The 19297-nt window shown below is 37.0% G+C and overlaps 1 protein-coding gene and 1 long non-coding RNA gene across 2 annotated transcripts in view; one reads left to right on the forward strand and one right to left on the reverse strand.

Moving 5' to 3' along the window:
• Nucleotides 1-2228: 2228 nt before the first annotated feature.
• Nucleotides 2229-3282, forward strand: LOC107058385 (uncharacterized). Its single transcript, XR_001472001.1, has 2 exons — nucleotides 2229-2812; nucleotides 2884-3282. It is a non-coding gene; the product is annotated as an uncharacterized lncRNA (long non-coding RNA).
• A 3797-nt stretch (nucleotides 3283-7079) lies between these two features.
• Nucleotides 7080-19297, reverse strand: part of LOC102594648 (PTI1-like tyrosine-protein kinase 1) — a 13292-nt gene continuing 1074 nt past the window's right edge. Inside the window, 6 exon segments of the mRNA XM_015304045.1 lie at nucleotides 7080-7491; nucleotides 7677-7760; nucleotides 7888-8020; nucleotides 12351-12624; nucleotides 12726-12852; nucleotides 12947-13200. Coding sequence (XP_015159531.1) covers nucleotides 7378-7491; nucleotides 7677-7760; nucleotides 7888-8020; nucleotides 12351-12624; nucleotides 12726-12852; nucleotides 12947-13200 — 986 coding nt within the window. The 3' untranslated portion in view covers nucleotides 7080-7377.

Raw genomic sequence — 19297 nt, forward strand, 5'->3', positions numbered from 1 at the left:
ATTATTCTTATACACTCTACCAAACGACCCCTTAATATGCTCATAGTGTTAAGGACTGAAAATAAACATGTGTAATGCGAAAGCTAGCAAGCAAACCTCGAATGATAATGAGTTAGAAGACGAACGAGAAAAATATCAAAAGATACAAAGATTTAATGTAAATCGGTCAATCGATCTACATCCACAAAGGGGATGAGAAATTTACTATATAAATATGAGAGTACAAAATATAGAGAGAAATAACATCAACCAATTCACTCGGAATACAAGGGGGTACACAAAATTCTCCTCCATAACCGCAACTCTCAAAATCCTAAGACTACATTGTGAATGATGATTAAGTTAGAAGAAACACACTTATATTTATAGAGTCTTAAAACCTTTCCTACAAGAAAACGACTAGTCAAAATATTAAAACATTTTCCAAAAAATTATAGTAAGAAATCAGAGTAAATAAAACCCAACAAATCTTCTCCTTGGCCTGAATTTCTGACAAAATAAATTTGTCCACCTTTTTCACATAATCTTTAGGATCTTGCATCTCTTCTCCATAATATCCTCCATCAAATCTACGTCTAGATACAGAGAGGATGTAATCTACGTCTCGACACAGAGAACCTCTCTGAAATAATTTCTCCAACAAAAATCTTCATTACTGTCAGAAAGACTGCGGCTAGAGCTACACCCGCCAAGATGAACACCCAATTTTAACCTGGTTCCATCACAAACCATTGCACCTGACTCTGATACCACTTGTTAGGATCGAAAATAAGTTAGGTGTAATGCGGAAGCTAGCAAAGCAAACCTCGAAAGACAATGAGTTGGAAGACAAACGAGAAATATATCAAAAGACACAAATAGTTAACGGGATTCGGTCAATCGACCTCCGTCCACAAAGGAGATGCGAAATTCACTATAAATATGAGAGTACAAAATATAGAGAGAAATAACTTCAACCAATTCACTCGGAATACAAGGAGGTACACAAAATTCTCCCCCATAACCGCAACTTTCAAAACCCTAGGACTACATTGTGAATGTTGATTAAGTTAGAAGAAACAAGCTTATATTAAAAGAGTCCTAAGACCTCTCCTACAAGAAAACGACTAGTCAAAATATTAAAACATTTTCCTAAAAGGAAAAATCTATTTATGGTAAGAAATCAGAGCAAATAAAACCCAACAAATCTTCCCCTTGGCCTGAATTTCTGACAAAATAAACCACCTTCTTCACATAATCTTTAGGATCTTGCATCTCTTCTCCATAATCTCCTCCATACGTCTCGACACAGAGAACCTCTCTGAAACAATTTCTTCAACAAAAATCTTCATTACTGTAAAAAAGGTTGCGGCTAGAGCTACACCCGCCAAGATGAACACCCAATTTTTAACATGGTTTCATCAACAAACCATTGCACCGGACTCTGATACCACTTGATACGATCGAAAATAAGTCAGCTGTAATTCGAAAGCTAGCAAAGTTGTAACACCCCTAAATTCTAACCAAGAGTCGCTTGTCGATACACTATGTTTTACTCTCATTTTGGGAACTTGAAATATTGTGATATTTGCAAACTTGCTTAATATAAATTGTGATCGTAATTTAAGGTATTGTATTGGGGTAGTTTCATAATATTCTAATTAGAATTATGTACAACTTTAAAAGGAGGTGAGGGATATACATAAAGGTGTATATGTATGCATTTTAGGCAGCACACAATTTTTGTTGGGCAGCACCTTTGAAGGATAGCTGCCCAAGTGATAAATATATTTTCACACCTCCTTTAGTAAATTCGTTTTCCTCGAGTCTTAGAACCTTAGAAACATATCTAAACATATTGTTCTTCAAAATCACAAGAGAAAAACTTGGCCCTTTAGGCTGGAATTCGAGACACACACTTCTTTTGGTAAGTGACGAAATCTGCTTTTGAGCTGGGTAGTGTTGGTATTTTATGCATATCTCATTCAAACGAACTTATTTTACAGTGAATAAATATGTTTTGGAAAGATAATTCGTAGACCTACAACTCTTATGTTTATGTAAAATTCTGATTTAGCTATTATGGATTCGAAATATGGGACGCAACATAGGACAAGTTCTGTCTAGATTTCGAAATTAGAAATCCTGTATGGACAGCTGTTAGTGTTTTGAATGTATCTTTTTATAAAAAATACATTTTCCGGTGATTCTTGTTTGTTTGCAACCCTAAGAGATGTATGAACCTTGATTCACACTTTTCTTAGCTAGCTATGTTAGGCAGTCTGTGACAAAGTACGTGACACTGTTAGCTCTTTAATCTCTATTACTTCAGCAATAACCAGCAGGAGCTAACAATGAGACCTGTGTTGAAAGAGGATTTTACCAGTTCAAGTTAGTCAATTTGATCTAGTACTTGCGTCTTGGTGCAGTGGGGAGAGCATAGATAGCTTCTTTTTTCTTGATATGCTGATTTGCAAAATAAGAAGAAGATGAATGTCATACCTGGAGTGATTGAGAACATCGTGGGAGGGAAAGAAATGCGTAGGATAAAAAAGGAAATCCGTGCTAACTGTTACTAGGAGGGGACTTAAACAATTCTATCTATTAAATTCCATTCTTCTTTTGAAATATTACCTTTTGAATATTCATTCTGAAAAATGTACAAAGATCTAAGCAATTAAATAGTCATATTCTTCTCCTGTTTCAATTATGTTAGAATTCTCAATTTTGAGGTGACTGGATTGTTACTTCAAAAAAACTGCAGGCTGAGACGGATAAAGGGAAGGGAATCGGTGTTGTGCTATTTCATATTGAAGCCAACCTAGAGAGCTTGGTATGTCTTCTGAACATGCTTCAGTAATCTCTCTCTTTATGTGCTATTTTATGAATTCTCAGCTCCCGCAGGTTGGTGCAAGTTCGAGGATTGACATGATCCTGGGTGTTTTGGGATGGTCCACGGGCTGCAGTTGGTCAGAGAACAAACAGTTTCTAGAATGCTAATTTAGTGGCCTGGTGAAGAGTACTTGCCCAGCTGTTGAAAGCTTGGGGAAGAAAGTTTTGTTCAGTGAAACCTGAGTTCTTTTTATCTTCTAGTTGTCAATTCTTTTTCTCCTCCCACCATCTTGACAAGTATAGAAGCAAGCAATATTAGGTAATATGGTGTCGGGCGACTGTATATAAAGGAAGAGTAGCAAACCAGTTATACTTGTAAAGGAATTTTCAATTATACGAACTCCAACAAAAGTATGTTAGACAGTTATACAAAATAAATATATTAAATATCTTCCATCTTATCCTTTTTTATCACATCTATTTCTAAACCAATGTCACCGTGCTCCTTTGCCTTCTGCGTCCCACCACCACCACTAACTCCCAACAGAAATTGTTGAGAGTGCAGACATTGCAGTTGGCTATATATGCTAAGTTTGCTTCAGTAGTCACAACGATACTGTGAGTACAGTATACAAATTGGATCTATTTTTGCCTTCATTTAACAACTAATATAGGCTTAAAAATTATACTTATCCAACAAAATCAGTTACGTTAAGCATGCGTTTAAAGCACAAGAGCAAGTCAAAGAAAAAGATATAAGCTGATGAGTCTGTTACATCAGACTTCCTATGGCTTTGATATCTTGCATGGTCTAGCTCTATGCTGATCTCCTTGGAGAAATCTTGCTCTCCATATTGCCAAACTTCATTCCATTCCGCTTTCTTTTACATGTATCCTTTTTCTCTACTCAAAGGCAACTCTGTTGAAATTTTTCGTGGGCGTCCGTGATGAATGGTGTGCATTGGTTTGGAGGGGCAAATATAAATATTTTAAAGTTCAAACGAGGTCCAAACCGATAAGTAGAATTTTTTTTTATTTTTCGTGTGTTATAGTAAATGAATTTTGTCTGATATGTGCGTCAAATGGTTTTTTGACCGAAAATTTTTGTGGGGGTCCAAGGAGATATACTTAATTGTGTGTGTTGGTTTAGAGGTACAAACGTAGGTCTTTTCCAATTCAAATGAGTCCCAAAATAGGAAATAGGGATATTTCTTTGTTTTATGTGTTATAGTCCATAGATTTTGTGTGATATGTACACCTGACAATTTTTTGGCTGAAATTTATTGTGGGCATCCGTGACGACCTACTTAATGGAGCGCGTTGGTTTGGAGGGGCAAACATAGGTATTTTTAACTTCAAACGAGGCCCAGATTGGGAAATAGGATTTTTGCCATTTTTCATGTGTTATAATCCATTAATTTTGTGTATGTGCGTTCAACGATTTTTTGGCTCAAATTTTTCATGGGCATCCCTGACGACTTTCTTAATGACGCGTGTTGGTTCGGAAAGGCAAACATAGGTTTTTCCAATTCAAATGAGTCCCAAAATAGGAAATAAGAATTTTTCCATTTTTCATGTGTTATAGTCCATGAATTTTGTGTGATGTTTGCGCCCAATGTCTTTTTAGCTGAAATTTTATTGTGGGGTTAGTGATGACCTACTTAATGGCGCGCGTTGGTTTGAAAGGGAAACATTAATTTTATCAAGTTCAAACAAGGCCCGAATCGAGAAATAGAGATTTCAACTTCGTGCGTAATACTCCATGGATTTTGTGTGATATGTGCGTCCGATGATTTTATTGCCGAAATTTTCCATGGGGGTCTTGACGACCTATTAAATGATGTGTTTTGGTTTAGATGGGCAAATGTAGACTTTTTCAAGTTCAAACAAGTCCCAGAACAGGAAATTGAGACTTTCTCCAATTTTTCATGTGTTATATAGTCCATGAATTTTGTATGATATGTGAACCCGACTGTGTTTTGATAAAAAAAATTTGTGGGCGTCTCTAACAACCTACCTAATGGCGCATGTTGTTCGGAGGGGCAAATGTAGGTTTTTTTGAGTTCAAACGAGGCACAGAACATGAAATAGGGATTTATTTTCATTTTTTTCATGTGTAAGTCCATGGATATTATGTGATATGTGTGCCCAACGATATTTTGACTAAAATTTTAAGTGGGCGTTAGTAGGGGTGGGCATAAATACCGGAGAATCGAAAAACCAAACCGAACCGAACTAATTCGGTTTTTTGGTTTTTCGGTTTGGTGTCAGTGTTATTTTTTCAGAAGTTCGGTTCTTCGATTCAGTGTTCGGTGTAAGGGTCTCAAAACTTCAGTGCACCGAAAAATTGAACTTTTATTTTTAAAAAATTAAAAATTAAAAATAAAATAATATATATATAATTATATATATATATGGGCATTCTCTTAACTAAAAATTGAAAATTCAATCAACAATTAAATCATTCATGAACAAATCAAAATAACACCAAATGTACAATTTAATATTAACTTGAAATATTAATTTCCAAGAGAAACTCAAACATATTTCTACCAATGTACATTATGTAAAGGAACCATCTTCATACTTGTTTTTCTCGATAAATTGTTGGAGGCACAATGTTCTTGATAAAGACAAATATAGTCATTTAGTTAGCACAATAAGTGTTCCACAGTAATAGGCATCATTCCTTAACATAGTTTTAAATTTCTAAGTATCTTATACTTTATCCTTTATTTTTCATTCACACCGAAAAACCGATTTAAAAACACCGAACTAAACCGAACCTAAGTAGAAAAAATCAAACCGAACCAAATTAGTTTGGTTTAATATACGGTGCACACTTTTCTAAAAACCGAAAACCGAAAAATCGAATCGAAGTTTGATAAAACCAAACTGAACGTCCACCCCTAGGCGTTAGTGACGACCTATTTAATGGTGTAGGTAATTCGAAGGGGAAGAATGTAGGTTTTTTGAGTTTAAATGAGGCACGAACATGAAATACGAATTTTTCCATTTTCATGTGTTTTAGTCCATGAATTTTGTGTGATAAGTACAACTGTTGATTTTTTTGCCAAAATTTCTCTTGGACATCCATGACAACCTATTAAATGGCACGCGTTGATTTAGAGGGGCAAACATATGTTTTTTCAAGTTCAAATGAGGCTCCGAACGACAAATAGGGAATTTTCCATTTTTCGTGTATTATAGCTATAAATTTTGTGTGATATGTGCGCCTGACGATTTTTTGATCGAAAATTCTTGTGGGTGTGATGACCTACTTAATGACCGTGTTGGTTCGAAGGGGCAAACGTGAATTTTTTCAAGTTCAAACGAGGCCCGGAATGAGAAGTAGAGATTTTTCGGCCAAAAAATTATTGGACGCTCATATCACACAATTTTGAGTTCAAACAAGGCCTGAACGGAAAATAAAAATTTTCCCAAAGGGGCAAACGTAGGCCCACCCCTCCCCGCACCCGCTCAATTGTCATCCCTATGCACTGGGGTCACTAAACAAAAAGCATACTTCTCTCAGCTTTTCGGGTGTCTCAGTTCTGAAATTTTTCATATTGTGGCTTACCGATCCGATTTTGACCCCAAATTTTGTTCATGACAATTTAGTGAATGACAGTTATTACTTCTACAAGAACAACATCACTTTTTTAGAATTTCAGGTCATAAAATTAAATTCAAAATTTCGTGTGTTTCCACCTCTGTTTTTTCAACCCATTGTGTCAACTGATGGACGTGTTGGAGGAAGACCGGGCTGGAAAACTACACCTATGTTTGGTCTCTACAGCCACGCTACAAGGATTGGGGGCTTTCAAGCTCATCAACAGTACTCATCTCAGCAGGTGGCCTTCGACACTAATATCACCACTACTAGTTTAGTAGACTTTTAGCATCTAGTGTATGTATCATTATTTGTAACTCAATGGTGTCCCAGTTACATCCCTGGTAGTTTCTTTCGTTATAATATATAATATTTTTCATTACCATAAAAACAAATGATGTCTATATAAACTGACAAAATTAATAAAAACTCAAAAAACAGATAGCGCACCTTAACTTGGAAATTGGGTGTCCAGATTTCTCATTTGGACAATCTATATAGTGATGGTCAAGTCAACCTCTTCTTGATTCGATAACGGTTCTCGGGTTTAGCTGCCGCACCCCCACTTTGCACGGCTCTTTTGGATACTATGACTTTACTACTGTCGGGTAACAATAGCCGATGCAGCTTACATAGAAAACGGACACCAAGTCTGTACCTTGACATAGCATACTACATATTCGTCATTCAATCCATAAAAATAAATTTTGATACACAAATTGATACGAGGAAAAACCACAAAAGGAAAAGAAGAAGAAAAAGCAAGAATAACCAAACCCAGTTTTACAGTAACCCGCTAAAGTACTCCCATACTATTAACATGACATGCAATAGACTGAACAAACCAGACAAAGAGGGGGAGAAATGAAGAAATGATCTTTATCCAGGTGAAAAGAAATACAAGAGTGATCAAAGTAAATTGAATATAAAATGAGTAAATGAAACTACAGCCCCTATGACTCAGGAGCAGGTGCCTTCAACAGTGGTTGAAGAGCTTTGACAACAATACTCATATTAGGACGGAACTCAGCCTCATATTGTACGCACAGTGCTGCAACAGCTGCCAACTGAATTAAGCAAACAAGAAAAAAATAAATTACCAATAGACTTGTTGATACTTTTATGATCTTTCGGGTGTTTTTTTTTTTTTTTGTGGGTGGGTGCGGTTGTTAAATACCTCTTATTTACTGAAGGTACAGGAAAGTTTTTACCATTAAAAAAAATTAATGTCAGAGAGGGGAAGGGCAGAAACCTTAGCAACTCCTTTTCCAGGAACTTCTTTCATCTTTGGATCGATGCATTGCTTGACCTTATCTTCACTTAATCTCGGAGTAGCCTACGCTTTACAAAGATATAATTAAGCATAGAAAATAATCATTACCAAAACAAACGAAGGAAGGGTCACAAAATGAGAAGAAACACAAGAAATAAATAAGTCATTTCGCGCATAATGCAATGCTCACCCAAGTAACCAAGCTCTGTTGTCCACGAGGCATTGTATGATCTACAGGTTTTCTTCCTGTCAAAAGTTCAAGAAGAACCACCCCAAAGCTATACACATCACTCTTTTGTGTCAATTGTCCTGTCATTGCATATCTGTAAACATTTTTTAGAGAGTTGGGTTGAGATAAAGCTCCTCAAAACAACACAGTCTGAAGAATTTTGCCACTAATAAACAGCAGAAACAATGTAACATAGACTTGATTAAAATAGGATATGACACAAAGCGCAACAAATTAAAATCTCATATCAGTCATTAGGCTTTGTACCAAACCTTTAGATACCTTAGTAAACAACTATTGTTATGACGCAAACCTCCTAAAAACTTCAAAATTCAGGTAATTTCATAGAACAGAACCTAACAAATGGTATTTCTATAGAAAGAGGAAGAAATAAAAGTGTGTTAAAGATTCTTTATGCTTATGTGTATTTGCACAAAAAGCATATCCGAACATCCCACCACAAATCTCAGTAAGGTTTAGTAGCATTTTTTTATAATGAGAAATCTCCAATGATTAATGGCACACTGATCAAACCGTTGATGCATCTAACACACACATCACGTGTTGCACTCTTACCACTTGACCAAAGAGCTCAGGTCCAAATTTAGTAGCATTTTGGTAAGAGCATAACAAATCTTTTGCATAATCTAATCGCCTAAGGTCTATTATTGGGCTCGTGGATTACAAAATCTACTAAATCCACCATGGGGAACAACAAAAACAATCATTTTGGGAGCTGAAGTTCAATCACTACAAAGAATTTGCATTAGATCTTACTTAAATATGGTGCCTAAACACTTCATTTTCCTTTGTTTAGGTGACCTAACAAGTTCTCTGAACCATAATGACCTGTTCGTCCAAAGGTACTATTTCAAAATAATTGGAGATTATTTCATTTATCACTTTTTTGCGAGATTCATACCTTGACTATCCATTGACAAAATGATTGTTGAATTGACCAAATATTTGTTCCAAATTGACAAGGCGCGTGTAGGCCAACTAAGCATTGAGGTGTATTTTAATACAAAAGGAGTGATAGTTTAGGTAAGTAAATGGAACAAAGGAGAGTTAAAGTATGAAACTCGCAAAAAGGTGATAGTTTAGGAATGTTTTTTGACCATTAATTCTTTGAAATACAAATTTGGAAGTTTGAAAAGCAGGTTTTAGGAGTTTTCAAGATTCCACTCACAAAACCTCCACTATGTTGCATGTTCATACACAACTTCAACTTTCAAATACTCTTTTTCAACTTCAAAAATATATTTTTTCAAATATTAACTAATTCATGTCCAAACATCTAACAGCAACAACAATAACTTACCCCTTGAAATCCCATGTGGGGTCTACCTCGTGAAGGTGAAGAGGTTGTTTTTGAAGGACCTCGGCTCCAGTGTAGCGAATCAAAGTATTAATGACAAGGAAAAACGACAGTGAAGAAAATATGACAACTAATTTAAAAACAGTGCAGAACATTCAGGAAAGGAACAGTAACATAAACAAAATTGTGCGATCACCGAAACACAATAAACAACAAATGGTAACAGATAACAAAAGCAAGAAACTACATGAATTAAGTTAATACTACAACGAACACAATGCTCTAGACTACTACCCAGTGGTTGTGTCAAAGGCGCACTAGAGAACTGAAGTGAGACACAAAACATGTTGAGCGCTTCACCTCGCTTAATGTGCGGTTTAGTGTCGTCATCAAGGCTTTAAGACATACTTTTTCTTGTCAATGAGTGTTTCCTAGAGGGGCAACACTAAAAAATTGAACTTTCAGTTTTTCATCAAGAAAAATCAATCTTGTTGTCCATATATTTGTTATTTGTACATATAATTATTAGACTAGGACTAGACATATATATTTGTATTGTTTTCTCCATTTGCATCTTTTCTTATTAAAGCACACATTTTATTTGCGCTTAAAGCCCCAATAAACCTTAGAGCTTTTCCTTTGCGCTTTTAGCTTTGGATAACACTGCCACCATGCCTAATCGAAAAAGAAGACAACGTTCCACCACCTACTAAACTTCTACCCAAATTCGCAACCTCCATATCCTCTTATTTAAGGTCATGTCCTCAGTAAACTACAGTTGTGTCATATTCTATCTAATCATGTCTCTCCAATACTTTTTCGGTCTACTTCTTCCTCTCCTCATAACTATATCCAATCTCTCACACCCACTATAACCAATCTCTCACACCTCCTCAATGGGGCATTTGCACATAACCTCTTCACATGCCCAAACCATCTCAATCTCTCTTCCCTTAATGACCACCTTGGAGGTCACTTCCGCCTTGTCCCAAATATCCTTATTCCTAAACTTATCTTGGGCATAGAGCGGAGCAAGCTCAGGGAGAGAAGTAGAGTCCAACAATATTGAGCCCGCCCCTAATGTACCAACACATCTATCTTAGCATCCTCATTTCAGCAACTTGCATCTTCTAAACACAAGATTGACTAGCCAACACTCCACCACATACAACACTCTGTCTAACCACCACTCTATAAACCTTACTTTAAGCTTGGTGGTTCCTTTTTATCACACAAGTCTCCATGTCATCCATGTTGCACCAATATGATGTGTGACATCATCACCGATCTCCTCATTTCCTTAGATAAAAGACCCAAGGTACTTAAAACTCTCTCTTACGCCTACCTCATACGTAGCATCACTAAATTGGCACTCAAATATTCTGTTTTAGTCCTACTCAACTTGAAACCTTTAGACTCCAAAGTTTGTCTCCACACCTCCTACCTAACGTTAACTTTGTTGCGAGTCTCATCAATCAATATCATGTCATCTGCAAATAACATACACCATGACACCTCACCTTGAATATGTCGTATCAATTCATCCATCATCTAGGCAAACAAAAACGAGCTAAGTTGTATATGGCCAAGTTGACCTTGATATTATTAATGAAATACTTTTTTTTTCTTTAGAATGGTAACTTGATATTATCAATGAAATACTTTAACTGATTTAAAAAAGGGTTTCCTTCATCTTACGAAGACTAACCATAGAGGTCTATTGGAGCCAAGCAAAAGTTTTGTGCTAGTGCAAGGCAAGTTATGTTCCAAAACGCCTGAAGATAAATAAGTCGAATTCTAGCTTGTGAAAGACAAGAATTTTTGGGAAATTGAAAAAAAACACTTTTTAAGTTCCTAATTCCCAAGAAGAATGGTGTTGAAGAGTTAAAATATTTTAGACCCATTAGTCTCATTGAAGGGGTCTATAAGATAATGTCCAAACTCTTAACAGAAAGGATGAAAGCAGCGATGGGAAAGCTAGTTGATGTGCATCAAATGGCTTTTCCCAGCGATGGAAGTGAATTTTCGCCTACTAAAACCCAACACATCCACAAGATGAGTGTCGTCGAGATACTAAGATGGATATGCAGTTATACAAAAGAAGATAAGATTTAAAAATAGATCACATTATCAAGAAGGTGCAAGTAGCACATATATTTAGGATAAAAAAATGTGAGAAGGTCGCTTTAAATGGTTTGCTCATGTCCCACATTGACCTCCAAATGCCATGGTGTATAGGAAGTTGTCTCAAAAGACCTACAGTCTCTCGGAATCCATGTAAATTTAGCAAAAGATAGGGATTGATAAAAAAAAATTAAAAACAGATCTATATAGGTGATACCAAGAAGTTGGGATATGTTTTACTCATATTAGTATATACCACTACATAACTAAGTACATGTAGTAGTTTTCTCCTTATTGTCAAGAACAAAGATAGAGAGTGAAAGAAGACAGCTTGGAGAACAACACCATAATGAGTCTTTTAATTATTTTAAATGAGAGATATAGATGATAGCATGACCACTCAACAACACCATAATGAGTCTTTTAATTATTTTAAATGAGAGATATAGATGGTAGCATGACCACTCTTACACACCATACCCTTATTCATGAAAACTTTTGGCAGATGTAAATTGACTCTATAATTTCTAACAAATACACCATGACGCCAAGATCTCCCACATAATGTGTGTGTGTGAGTCTATGTGCATATATAGGATGTATATCAAAAGCAATCTGACGTCTTATGGTTTGTCCTACAGAACTACAGTTTCAAATGCTTAGCTAAAGATACAAAACATATAATCTTTGCCATAGTGTTTCACCATTCCTACAGATCACACTCTTTTCTTCTAGTTTGTTTTCCCATTTTTGCATTTAAATTGGACTTTTTTGGTCCAGGATATGCCTATCTGGAAAGAAACTTAATCTAGATACCTAAAAAGAACATAAAATTCAGTAGCATGTTGCAAGAAGCAATGAGATTAGAATTATTCAAAAATACCAAAAACATTAGACTAAACTACATGTGTACTGACGTGTAAGAAGACAGGACAAATTCGATAAATAAAAATTAGTCAAAGAGTAAGGTGCAAGACATTACTCTGGTGCATGATAACCAAATGTTCCCAAAACTCGTGTAGAATGAAGACGAGCAGCCATGTCAGGAGACTGATTTGACAGATTAAAATCAGTAATTTTTGCTTTGTAGGCTTCAAAGAGAAGGACATTGCTTGATCTAATATCCCTGTGTATTCTTGGAGGCTGGACCTTCTCATGCAAATACTAAAGGCCCCTTGCAGCATCAACAACAATTTTTACCCGCTGCATCCAATCAAGAGTGGGTCCAGGTTGTGCTCCTTGTACACCTTTCCTGCCTGCAAGTGTACATACAATCCACAAAGCATATATATCATATGAATTACCTTCTCATTAATCCAATAATTTTCTATCTCACTCAAATGAAATATTCTGATACCATGCAGAATATCATGCAAGGAACCCATTGTTGCGAACTCATACGCTAATACACGAAGGTTCCCTTCCACACAGTAACCAAGCAACTCCACCAGATTTTCATGCTTCAATCTTGAAACCATAGAGACCTTAAGAGGAAAAAGAAAATAAAGATCAGTGGGGTCTCTGTATAATAAGACATGGAAGCAGCAAGGAAAAATTACATTAAGACAATATGGTTACCTGGCTCAGGAAGTCAACATTAGTCTCAGGCTCAGATGAAACATCAAGCTTTTTCACAGCCACGGGTTTGCCATTGTTTAGATTAGCATAGTATACTCTTCCATAAGATCCTTCACCAATTAATGCTTTTGATCCAAAATTGTCAGTTTCCTCTTTCAATTCATCCAAAGACAATGCAGGGACCTCTATAGTTGGTATTGCTTTTTGCACTTCAGCCTTGGCAGGAACTGATGCTTTTGTCCCTTTCTGATATCCTGATGTGCATATCAAGGGAAAGGATTATAACCTATAACCTGGCCAATTATAACAGTAGGACTCATCGCACAAGTATACAACAACAACTACGCCTCAGTCCCAAACAAGTAGGGAAGCTCATTTGACATTTCATTTTGTTCTTTTTTGATCAAGTAGAAGATTTTATTGATACTAGCAACGCCAACATGGTCGTATACAATAGGTATTAACAAAAAGGAGAAACCTACAAAATTTGGTTCTCTCCAAAAGACACACCCAATCCTCTATACAAGAAAATAAGGGATCAAAGACTACTTCCCAATTGAGGAAAGCTCATTTCCACCCCTTCAAAAGCTCTCTTATGTCTCTCTTCCAAATGATACACATTAGAGCAAGAGGAGTAACATTTCACGCCTTGTGCCTTCGTCTTATAGCTCCACTCTTCCAGTTGAACATCAACTCCTTCACAGACTTCGGCATTACCCTAGAAACATCAAATCATCTGAATATGTCCCCCCATAACCTTGTGGCTAAATCACAATGTTACAAAATATGATACACATCCTCACCCGCCTCTTTGCAAAGGAAACACCAGCTCAACCAGACAACCATTCATTTTCTAAGAGTATACGCCATCAAAATCACTCCTCTAGTAGCTAACCATAGGAAGAAACACACCTTCCTCGGCGCCTGAGGTATCTAGACCGAAACATATGGAAAACTCTCCTCCGCTCTAACCAAGAGCTTCGCATAGAAGGACTAAAAGAGTGTTTGGATTGGCTTGTCGGAAGTGTTTTTAGCTTTCAAGCTCCTTTTCTATTTTTTGCGGTGTTTGGAGAAGACAAAAAATATTTTTAAGCACTTACTTTTAGACCAAAAAAGTATAAAAATAAGCTAAAAGCCAAAAGTTGGGTATTCCCAACTTATGGCTTTTAGCTTATAAGTTACTTTTAAAAAGTCAATCCAAACACCCTCTTACCAGAGAACACTTTGTCAAGCTCATTTCATATCCTCATCAGACTACCAAAATGCAAGAAAATTTCCTTGACATTCACTATGTGCTCAACGAATTCAACTGTAAGACATATAACATCCCCCTTTTTTTATTGGTCTGACATTCTGTTTTTTTATCAAGTAAAAGATTTCATCGATAAAAACAAGGTCAACTTAGTCGTATACAAGAGTACACCAAAAAAGGAGAAGACCTTCAAAATATTGTTCTCTCCAAAAGAGACCCAATCATCTATACAACCAGGAACTACATTGCACCCAAAAGAAAATAAGGGATTGAAGAATACTTACTTCTCAATTGAGAAAAGCTCATCTCTATCGATTCAGAAGCTCTCATATTTCTCTCTTTGCAAATGACCTATAAGGCTATATTAGGGCTAGAGGAGTTACATTCCACACCTTATGCCTTCTTCATCTAGCTCCACTCCTCCAACTGTACATCAACTCCTTCACCGGATCTTGGCATTACCCAAGAAATGCCAAACCATACAAAGATATCCCACATAACCTTGTGGCTAATTTGCAATGTAATAGAATATGATCCATGTCCTCACCTACCTTCTTGCAAAGGAAACACCAGTTCAAGAAGACAACCTTTTATTTTTTAAGATTCTCCGTCATCAAGATCACCCCTCTAGTAGCTAACCACGTGAAGAAACACACTTTCCTCGACACCTGATGTATCAAAAACAAAACATATGGCAAACTCTCTTCCGCCCTACCCATGAGCTTCTCAGAAAAGGACTTGTCTGAGAACACTTAGTTATTCCCAAACTCCCAACTCTAAGCAAGATTTGGTTTGCATTGCTTTTGAAGTAAAACTAGCAGTCTCTAAAGCTCGGTCACCTCCCAGTTCTAGAAATTCTTTCTGAACCTCAAATTCCCAAAAGTTCCATCCCTTTGTATCCCCTTAACTTGTTGAACAGAAAATCCCTTTAGCAAGAAACCCTATACAAACTTGGGAATTCATCCTTAAGCACCAAACCTCCACATCACTTTTTCCCCCAAAAACTAACTTTACTCCGATCCCCAACCTTAAAATCAATGTTATCATTAAAAGCTTCCCATCCCTTCATAATGTTCCTCCACACACCACACCCAAAAGGAAAAAATGATCCTATTTGTTCTCACTCCCCTTTCATTTCTCCATATTCATCCGCTATCACCCCTCTCCATAAACTTCTCCCTCCACCCCAAATCTCCACAACCATTTACCCAAAAGTGTTATGTTAAATACCTTCAAATCCTCAACCCCAAGACCTACCCACTGTTTAGGAGATTTCACGGTGTCCTATTGGATTAAGCGAGACTTCATTGTCCCATATGCCGCATCCCAAAGAAAATTTCTTGGCAACCTTTCCAATTTCAGTATAACAATAGTGGGAGCGTAGAACGAGGACATACAATATGTAGGGATACTCGATAAAGTGCTCTTAATAAACACTTCCTTGCCTCCTTTGGACAAGTATCTTTTCTGCTAACCCTTGTTCTACCCTACCTACTAACCTCTTCTCTACATAATGGATGACTAGATTCCAGGCACCAATATCCTTGCTCGCCACGCCTAGAGGTAATCCAAGGTAGATAGTAGGAAAAACCTCTACTCTACATTGCAAAACTTGAGCAAGCATATCAATGTTATCCGCGGTGCCAACATGTATGATCTCAGAATTTTTTCTATCCACAGAGCCAGCATGTATGATCTTGGATTTTTTTTTCTAAGGTTAATTTTAATCCCTGACACCACCTGGAACCAAGTTCACACTTGTCCAAGGTAGTCTAACTGGATACCATCTGCATCACAAAACACCAAAGTATCATCTGAAAATAAGAGTCTGTAACTAACATGGAACCAACACCACTAACTACAGCCTTGAACCCCATGATATGTCCACAAACTGCTCTATCAATCATTCTGCTCAATGCTTCCATCACCAAGATAAAAATCATATGTGATAAAGGATCTCCTCACCTTAAACCTCTCAAACTACCAAAGAAATTACATGGATTGTCATTCACCAACATTGAGTATCACATCAAAGAGATGCAAAAACTGACCCACTTTCTCCATTTCTCCAAAACTCCCATCTTCAACAAGATGAAATCCAAAAATTTCCAATTTACACAAAACACCCGCTCACCCAGTTATTCCTCGAATCAATCGCTTCATTAGCCACCAAAGTTGCATCCAGAATTTGTCTTCGTTGGACAAAAGCATTTTGCAAAGAAGAGACAATCTCATCCAAAACTTTCTCAAGTCTTTTGCATGGTTTAATTTCTCTTGTAAATTGTACACTCCTTCATACTGGGAAGCATCAAAATATCCTGTGGGGAGTCAATTGCATGCAGTTGGGAGGTACTTTCAATGTGGCTGTAATCATCAACAAAAGAAAAATTTTAGTTGTTTTCACTGTAGCAATCCGTTTTTTTCTAAGAAGGTAAATGAATTTCATTCATAAACATGGCTGAGTTGGCCGTATACAAGGTATAAACCAAAAGGTAAAGAATCTACAAAATCTGATTCTCTACAAAGTCCACCCATTCTTCTATACAGCAAGGAACTTTATGGGTGCACCAAAAGAAAATAAATGACCAGAGGCTATTCCTCACCTGAGAACTTGATTGTACCCCCTCAAAAGCTCTCTTATTTCTCTCTTTCCAAATAACCCACATCAATGCAAGAGGGACCAAGTTCAGTGCTCGATGTCTTCTCCTTCTTTTCCCACATCCCAAACAAAACAACAAATCTTTCACAGTTAATCACATTATCCAAGAAACTCCGAACCACCGAAGCATGTCCCACCATAATCTCATGGTAAAGACAATGAATGAGAAGATGATCCACTAACACTAGCTGGCACAACCCCACGACTGAGCATTAGGTTTATCCATTTGAATGACTTGCTTGTGAAGGAGCGCAATCAACCTTTGTAGTTTGGTTACCTCCCAATCGTGGAAATGCCATCTAAATCTCAAATTCCAAAGAATCTCTCCACCATGTGTCTCCCTAATTTGTTGGACCATCAAATCTCCTTGACGTGACATTTTATACAAAGTCTGAAAATAATTTTTCAGTATGCTATCCCCACACAACCTATATCCCCCAAAATTAACTGTCCTACAATTTCCAACATTAAATGAGATATTTACATTGAAATTATCCCATCCCTTCATTATATTCCTCCACAAACCACACCCAAAAGGCATAGTTACATCTCTAGTTCACCATATCCCTTCCATTACCCCATATTTATCAACTACCACCCCTCTCCAAAAGGCGTTTACATCCATCCTGAAATGCAAATCTATTTGCCTAATAAAACTTTGTTAAAAAGCATCAAATCTTTAATTCTGAAACCTCCCCATTTTTAGGAGATGAGCCAGTCTTCCGCTGCACCAAATGAAATTTCTTTGCTTCATCCACCCCATCCCAAAGACAATTTCTTTGAAACCTCAGCAATTTTCTTGTGACCGAAGTTAAAGCATAAAATAAAGACATGAAGGAAGTGGGAATACTCGATAAAGTGCTCTTGATAAGCACCTCTTTCCCTTCTTTGGTCAAGTATCTTTTTTGCCACCCTGTTAATCTCTATTCTCTTCTCAACCCTTAGAAGAACCATTCCATACCTAAACATCCTTGCTCGAAGCCCCTAGCGAAAGTTCAAGATAGGTTAGTAGGAAGATCCCACCTTGCAGTTTAAAACTTGAGCGAGCACCACAATGTCAACCACTTGCCCGACTGGAAATATCTCACACTTGGGTTAATTTTGAGGCTTGTACCAAGTAAGCACTTAGCCTAAATGATAAATTGGTTCATATCTCCATCACAACAAACTAAAGTATCATCGGCAAACAATAAGTGGGAAGCTGAAATAGCCCAAACACCCAATCGTTGCACTAACCCTTTAAATAACCTCGCATGACAACTTTATCCATCATTGTTAGAGATCACTCCTAATCTCATTTATAAGCGTTAGTGGACTGGCTTTCCTTGGCGATTGGATCCATGAGTTCAATCAAATCAAATGTGGTATCGTATTTAATAGAAGTTGTTCCTAGGAACTATTATGAGTCTCAATGTCCAATCAATTAATCCCACAAACCAAGGAAGCTTAAGCGGAAATGAAAGAGGGTGAGGGAATCTATTAGGATAACGCATATAGGGAACTGAACCCACATCTTATTGAGTTGCTCCCACAAGCACCCTTTTCGAAAGCTCAATGTGTAGGACTAAGGAGAACACTCGCATGCGTTAAGCTCTCATTTATAAGCCTTAGTAGTCTCAATATCAGAAACACCATAATTAATGTCTTTTTCATCTTCGTCCTCAATTTCAGTGACTAGAAGCTTCTATCTTCTCCACACTGTCATTTTTTTTGTTCTCGAACTTTCCATCACAAGCATCACCATTGGGTGATATCTTGGAAACTAAAAGATGAAGATTTGTTGAACTTTCTGTCACAAGCTTCACCATCTTACAACTTTAAAAGGATTCCTGTCTAGCTTTGTTGTACTTTGTCTCTGTACCAGCTTGGTATTGAATTTATATTTATACCTTTACTCATAAAAAAATGAAAACTTAGTCTCCCACTTCTCCCATTACAACACATAATGGCTCGGAAAGAACTCATAGCACAAGATTGGATACATAAAGAGACTGACAACCAAGCAGGAATCACCACAGAGGAATCACCTCTCAGTCAATAGCAGCTTTTAGTACTTCTAAAGACACTGGTCAGAGAACGACGACATGGGATAATCATAGGACTGATGATTGAATTAGCAATATCCAAAGAATTACAAATTTGTCCTCCAGTCGGTCCCCGAAAGGTAGATAGTTAACTTAAGATTACAACTATTAGCAATATCAAATGGGACTAATGAGTCAAAATAGGGATGGCAATGGGACGGTGCTGGGAGGGGGCGGGGTGGGTTGAGCTTAACTCACAAAATTTTTAATCCACCCCGCCCCGCATAACATTTTTTTTCATTCTCAACCCACCCCGCCCCGCATAGACCCACTCCACATGAACCCTCCCCGCATAATTTTTTTTAATATTTTCATTTGCTAGTTAAGTTTGATACTAAAATTAAAATTCATAAAAA

The sequence above is a fragment of the Solanum tuberosum genome, unplaced genomic scaffold (genome assembly GCF_000226075.1).
Source record: "Solanum tuberosum cultivar DM 1-3 516 R44 unplaced genomic scaffold, SolTub_3.0 scf00496, whole genome shotgun sequence".
NCBI lineage: Eukaryota > Viridiplantae > Streptophyta > Magnoliopsida > Solanales > Solanaceae > Solanum > Solanum tuberosum.